Source organism: Centruroides sculpturatus, unplaced genomic scaffold (genome assembly GCF_000671375.1).
Source record: "Centruroides sculpturatus isolate CEXI.00-Female unplaced genomic scaffold, Cexi_2.0 scaffold941, whole genome shotgun sequence".
NCBI lineage: Eukaryota > Metazoa > Arthropoda > Arachnida > Scorpiones > Buthidae > Centruroides > Centruroides sculpturatus.
Genome location: NW_019385198.1, coordinates 309,499 through 316,831, shown reverse-complemented (window position 1 = coordinate 316,831; position 7,333 = coordinate 309,499). Strand labels below are relative to the sequence as shown.

The 7,333-nt window shown below is 39.5% G+C and overlaps 1 protein-coding gene across 1 annotated transcript; it reads left to right on the top strand.

Annotated features, from left to right (window-relative positions):
- Positions 1-3,069: 3,069 nt before the first annotated feature.
- On the top strand, positions 3,070-3,868 carry LOC111636039. Its single transcript, XM_023381193.1, has 2 exons — positions 3,070-3,291; positions 3,597-3,868. Exons 1-2 carry the CDS (start codon positions 3,102-3,104, stop codon positions 3,785-3,787), a joined length of 381 nt encoding a protein of 126 aa, XP_023236961.1. The 5' UTR covers positions 3,070-3,101; the 3' UTR covers positions 3,788-3,868.
- The last annotated feature ends 3,465 nt before the right edge of the window (positions 3,869-7,333 follow it).

The window sequence follows — 7,333 nt, the reverse complement described above, 5'->3', positions numbered from 1 at the left end:
GACAAAAGTTTAAAATCATTGATTTCCTTACCTGTCCATTATTTTTGTTTGACGGAGTTGAATTGTTTGGACCACGTGAAAGTGTGAAAGAAGACCACTGAGTCAAGACCGTGCAACTATCTATGTTGTGATTGGATAATTTAAATTAGCAAGCAGTGATACTAGTGAGACTTTATTAAACTCATTTTTTCGTTAAGGCGTGAAATATTATTTTGTACCGTAAATGGTACTTGAAATAATATAATGAAATGAAAATGTACTAAAAATCTAAATGTACTTTCAATTTACTGGAAAGGGCAAAATGTACCAGAAAAGTACAAATGTACTAGGAACGGCAACACTGGCCTTAACTAAACGTGGCACAGAGAATTCTCTTCGCCCCGTCAGCATCTCCTGTCTTCACCCAAGCAAGCCTTAATGATTCAGGACACAGAGAGCCTTCTCCGCATTTCCTCGGCGTCTTCTGTTTTCACCCGAGCGGGCCTTAAACATGCGGGACACTCGGTAGACTCTCCATCTCTCGTCGGCCTCTTTACTCCCGCGGGCCTATAAAGATGCGGGCTTTCTGTTTCCCGTAATATTAAATTTCGCGCAGGGCGAGAATTTTTTGTTTATTGAGGTTCGGTATTTATTTGAAGTAAATTTTGTGGCCCTAACGTGCGTTTTATTACGACCTGGCACGTTAGTGGCTTTCTTTCTATCATTATTATTAGTTGTAGTAGTATTGTATCCATTAGTTTAGATAGTAACGATACGGTGAGTTTCGAATACTTTAATTTGAAGTATTCAGAGGAAATTATAAATATTTTCATTGTGTGAGTTAGGACGAATGAAACTGGACAAGTGATGTCAGTCGCTTATAAAGTTGCATTCTTTCCAACTCTTGGTGGAACTCTGAAGCAGCCACCTCCACGTGGTGAGTTCTGGGTTGTCGTTCGTCTGCAAATGACGAATGGCAAGCGAAGAGCTGCTTGTTTCTTTCAATTGATAATAAGGAATGAATGAAAACATGCCAATAAAAACAGAAATTACAAAAGTAATTAAAGTTAGGAGAATTAAGTATCTAACTTTGGTATAAATCGCTTTAAATTTTGTCTAAGTGGTGTTAATTCCTTTGTTTTAATCGTGATCGTGAACTTCAATTCATCCTAGTTCTTAATTATTAAAATACAGTAATACCTCGACTTACGCGAACCCGGAGTTACACGATATTCAAATCTCGTCGATTCGTCTTTTNAAAATTTTCGTTGGGGGCACATTAAAGGAAAAATACACTAAAAACAACCAAAAATGCATTCATTTGTTCCGTAAGGTAAGGGACATGCCATCTGCAGAGGCTATTTACTGCTGTCAGTAATGTTACTCAATGTGTGTCGCGTTCTTCAAATATAAAATTTGAATGCGATGAACAGTATGTTCTACAACTGATCGTAAATGTTTTCCAGGGATGTTTTTAACTTACAGTGTAATACAATTCTTTGTCTGCCGATGTTGCAATGTTTCCGTGATAAACCGTATGCCAAAGCGTCCCAGAGCTGAAATTTTTGAGCATTTTTAAAAATCCTTTTCCGAATCTTTTGCTTAGTCGGTATACAAATTTTGGCATCAATTCACTTATTGGTTACAGCTACAGACTGCTCTGAATATAAAAACTTTAATAATGGCCCCTCTGTATATAAAAAATTTAGAGTGATGTTTACCTTCATCAACCAATAATAAGGAATCCAAGTCATTAAGGCATCAAATAAATTTTCAAACAGATAAATTAATCCAAATATCACCCAATTTCTCAGTAAAATTTTTGTATCTCGTAGTGTTCCTCTTTGAATCGCATTCATTCTGCATTTAAATATTCTGTTACGTAAGAAACTACGAAATTCGAGAAAGTAAATACTCTACAATTAAAACTTACGAAGCATAAATGAGATAGACGATCGATGTGAAAGTGCAGACAAAATTATTTCCATAACCAACTGCGGTGTATACAGCTACTATAATCATCAAAACTAAATAATAATAAAAAGAATAATCGGTTATTAATTCGAAATTAACAAAATTTACGATAAAGAAACGCACATTTGACGATGAAAAATCGTAAGATTTACCCTCCGAATGAGGGGTAGCCACCCCTCCAAAGGATAGCCCTCCCCCGTACGAACAATAAAGTCAAAGGAGCCATACCCTTACGCGCGACCCTTCGCGAGATATAAGCCCCTGAAGTTTTGCCTACGTCATAGCCGGTCACGTGACATCGTGGTCAAAAGGCAGTCTAGCGCGAGCGAAAAAAAATTTTAACAAGCTCTCGCAATCACCTTCCTTAGGTCTCTCTCTCCTCGCGCTTCCCAGCTCTGCCTTCGCCGTTGCCGTCTGTCCCTTCCGCGCCGGCCCGCAGTCATGGGCGTAGCCAGAGTTTTGTTATGGGGGGCCTAGTGGAGGCCAACCTGACACAAAATTGAATTATTTCAAATTATTTGTTCATTATTGGGTACCGAGCAAGCCGTTCACCTTTTTTTAGTATTTAAAACTTTTATTTTAGCTTTAGGTTTTTACAAATCGACTTAACACTTTTTCGGCTGTGATTTCCTGGGGAGGGCACCAGGTTCCCTGGGAGGGGCCGTGCCCACCCAGGCCCCCCTCTCGCTACGCCCATGCCCGCAGTCCACGTCACCCGCCTGAAGTCATCCGTAGTCACCATGTATTGCCTGTAAATATAACTATACATTATTATTTATTAGTCTTACCTTGGCCGGGCTGCGAACCCGGGTCTATGTTGCCTGTAGTCCAAGCCTTTGTCCACTAGTCCAGCACGTCCGCTTACCAGAAACATTTCGGAACTCATATTTGAGACAAACGAGCCCAAGGACAGCACTGCGCATGACAGCCAAATCACGTAGTCGTTCTCAGCCATAGAGATGCAGCGCTCCGCGGGCCAATGGGGCGCGCGGTCACGTGACACTCGGACCCGTCTCCCGAGGCTCCGCGGGCCAATGGGGTGGCGACCGCGGGTCACGTGACATTCGTAGCGGTTTTCAGCGGTTATATAAGCCGTACTCTCTTTCATATCCTCGCACTCAGTATTTGTTAAACGCTAAAATTGAAACATGCCGTTTACGTGTGATATTTCGGCGTCTCCCGTTATGGATCCCTCCACAATATTCAATAATATAACATCTTACAGTTTTCTTCGCTATCTCCCCACCGAAGAGGCTGCACAAACGTTTTGCCATCTTGTGGGGCTCGTGCCTCATCCGGACCTAACTGGTTTCTTTCCGCCATGTCCTAAGTGCGGAGGTAAGCCTTTTCTCGATTCCCGTGTTTACACGAGTGCTATCTGCAGCTATCTAGGTTAATTCTACTAATGGTTCGAAAATGGCGTCGCTTCGGTTAGGTTCGTTTCGTTTTCATTACATTAGCTACATTTTTATCCGTCTGGAGCACAAACCATCGGAAGTATGGCCATTTTGAAACCAAGGATAACAGTAACCGCTATCCTGTTTCGATATTTGACCCGTGGGTTAATAGTAGTAGTATTGGTAAACCTTAACTGCCAATATTTCAATTTACTAGTTTTTCGATATTTTTGTCGTAATCTTTAGGCACTATGCGGAAGGAACCGGCTCCATCTGACAGGTTCGGATTCGTCTACCGCTGTGAAAAAGTACAGCAGAAAAAGAAGATGAGGAGGCGGACTGGCGGCACCGTCTTCAGGGCCATGTGCACTGGTTCCCTGTCTTGCACCCACAACACCTTTTTCGAAAGGACACAGCTGACAGCCCAAGAGGTATGACATTTGAAGTCGCTCGCGAAACGTGATCGCAGAATCGGCGGTTTCTTTTTCTCTGGGTCACGTTACGCTATGCATTTCTGTAATTTGATCGTATGGCTTTCATTCTTTTTTTTCATTTGGTGGTCATCATTTCCCTTTACAGGGATCAGTCACCCTTGTCCCGCTTTACGCATACCAAGGGAACTCTTTCTTTTATTCAATTTTTACTTTGTTAACATTAATTAGATTTTATACAAATAACAAAGATAGATTACATTATTGGCATGGGCTGCTTCGCCCTACATGCTTGTAGCTACTTGCTACAAAGGAAGGGAGCAGCTCGCCCCCTTCCTCCCGACAATATCATTTTTGTGTATGACATTACTGAATTACATAATTCTTTTTTACGTATCATCATGTACATATCGATATCAGTAACATTCGTGTCATTCCTTGCCAGAAGATTTAATTGCAATCTCTCACACTCAAACTTCACACAGCTATACCAGAGATGCTGAAGATCTTGTATTCCTCCGCCACAGTCACAATTACTATCTTGAGCTTTTCCTATTCTATGTAAATATTCATTTGTGTTACAATGTCCAGAAAGAAGTTGCGAACTGATGTTATTCATCGGAAGCCATTTAAGTTCTCGTACTCTTTCCTCTACGTTTGGTAGGATCCAAAAGGTATGCCTACCCTTTTCACTATAACTCCAGCGTTCCTGCCAGTTTTCATACGACTGCTGTCTTAACATACGTTTAATATAAGACATTGGTACTTTGCCATAGGAAATAAGTTCTCTGTGTGTAGCTTCTTTAGCCAGGGCATCAGCCCTTTCGTTACCCTTTATGCCTACGTGGGCCTTGACTCAACGAACTTTAACTTTAATATCATGCCTGCTTATTAACTGTTTAATGTCTATTGCCATCTGGCTATTATCGTGATATTGCCTCAGTGTCTGTATCGCTGCTCTGCTGTCTGTATTGATTATCCTTTGACTAGTACTATTGTTGGAAATGCACCATTTGATACCCATTAAGATCGCATATAGTTCGGCTTGATAAACTGAACATCTATCGTCCAGTCGATATTGACCGTAGTCTATTTCTCTACCATCTTTTACTACTAAGTAGGACGCACCCACTTTATTATCTAATTTTGAACCATCTGTAAATATCTCTTCCTCCGCTACCTCATCCTCTGTTGCCATTTCAATACTTATTCTTTCGTATGTTTTCGGCATTATGTTTGCTTGAGGCTTTAAGTCAGTATCTTGCCTTGTATACCAGGTTCCTTGAATGTTTATTGGAAGTCCTGTCCTGCATTCATACTGCATTCCTTTTTCTTTTATAATACAATCAATTGGGGGGACTCCTGCCATAACCTGGAGCGCCTCTGTTGAAGTAGTTCGATACGCTTTTAACAGCCTTATCAATGCTGACCTTTGAGCACTTAATAACTTTTTCTTAATCCATCCTTTCTCTGCCGCTTGATACCAAACTCCCGCGGCATAAGTGATTCTTGGGATAAATACGCTCTTATATATAGTCTCGATTGCACCTGAGTTCAATCCCCATGTTGATCTCGATACTCTGGCCAGTGCATTAAACAATGTTATACACTTATTTTTGACTGCCGTAGCGTGTGGAAGCCACAACAGCCTATGATCCAATACAACTCCCAGATAATTTAGCTGTTTAGTGACTTTGATGTTCTGTCCTTCCATTTTAATAGTTGGTGTGCGTTTATAAAGGTTTGGTGTTGTGCCTTTCGTGAAGATAATCGCATTAGATTTCTTAGGGTTGAAACTGAGCTTTAGCTGTTTACCCTTTTCCGTGACACTTTGAAGAATTCTACTACTCATTTCTTCTATTTGCCGTCTAGAGTCAGAGCCGAAGATGATAAACGTGTCGTCGGCATATGCTACCTCTGTGATTCCTTTTCCTTTTTCTACCTTTAGGAAGTTATCAAACGCTAGGTTCCAGAACAAGGGCCCCGAATTGGAGCCCTGTGGGCAACCTCTAGTCAGATCTTTTGATATAGTTTTATTACCAGCTCTATATATTATTTTTCTATTCTTTAGATAATCCTGAACCACTTGATATATATTTGATGGGCAGTCAGCCCTTTGTAATGTATCTAGTAGAATGGGCCACCATGTGTGGTCGAAGGCGCCCTTTATATCTAGGCTGATACCACAGCAGTANTACGAGTGTTTCCTCAGAAAATACTGTACTGTACTTGTATGTATTGTTTACTTGAGAATACAACAGAGAATAAACTGCCCAAATACCCTTAAACAAAGGAAAAGTACGTCCTTTATGAAGGCATAGAGCCTTTACTACATGAAAATGAAAATTAATGAATACACTGTGTACAGTAATTTACCTGATAAGACAGACCTCAGAAAAATACTTTATGAGAGCTTTTATACTTTTATAAAGCTGTCTATAATGAAAATTAATTAACTAAGGATTTTTTGCCCTGCCAGGGTGTGGCCAAGTTATCCGGAGTGCCGGGTTATCGAGAGCCGAGTTTTCGAGGTTCTACTGTACTGTATTATAAAAATGGCAAAGAGCTTAATTTTGAGAGTAGAGATGAGTTTTATACACGGTCGTGCGGTAGATTTTCTTAGTATGATGCAAGTCTTCGAAATGCCGCTTCTTAAACGCTGCTTATGCCACCCCTTAAATGCCGCTTATACCACCGCCTGATGCTGCCACATCTATCTCTTACATCATAGCACGCCACGGCCCTGGTTTTATATATATATAAAAGAATTGTAAGTGCTAATAAATAGTAAAATCTTCATTTAGCCCGACTCTTTAAAATATTACAATTAAGCGCAATTAAACGCTATAACGAAATGCCGTCAAGCGAGGACTTATTATACTGTACGTACCTAAAAATTTTGAAGAATGTCATTAAATTAGGACAAACTAACTTTATTCTTTTACTTTATATAACAATAATAATTAATTATTTCTCATTACTATTTCTCATAAAGCACGCGTATTAAAAATATTATAAATAATATCTATCAAATCTGCTAATAAAATATATATTTTCATTTATACTACAGTCTGTTACATACTTTGGTTTACTTATTTTTCGCTTCTCCACCTTGTATAGCTTTGGTCTTACTAACACAACTGTGCAATAAGAATTTTTCATCTAATTGGCTGTTGGCTGAAAAATTCTTAACTAATAACTAGCTTAACTTACGCATATAATAGGCCTAATAGTAGGAATTGTTGTTCATAGCTATGGAACATCAACGGTTCTGTTATCGATACATCACACAGTACTATTGTGGATTGAAAGTAACTTGAGCTAAGAATGTGATTTATTCTTTATATCAGTGAAAAAAGTTAAATTTATTCCGTAAATAGTTACTCTTGTATTTAAACTGACTAGTACAATCATTCCTAAATAAAGTAAATTTGTGTACTAAAGTTTGGTTCTCAGAGACATTAAGGTATGTGTCATAGTATTCGAAGAACCTCCACAAGTACAAAGTTGCGACATTCAAATCGCTAGCGGCCCACCAGTGGCGTACTGGAT

What these genes read in the sequence shown, in the direction of transcription:
- LOC111636039 (XM_023381193.1), top strand. Translation starts at nt 3,102, where the DNA reads ATGCCGTTTACGTGTGATATTTCGGCGTCTCCCGTTATGGATCCCTCC. An exon ending in GCCATGTCCTAAGTGCGGAG is followed by an intron (nt 3,292 to 3,596) that starts GTAAGCCTTTTC and finishes CGTAATCTTTAG; the next exon opens with GCACTATGCGGAAGGAACCG.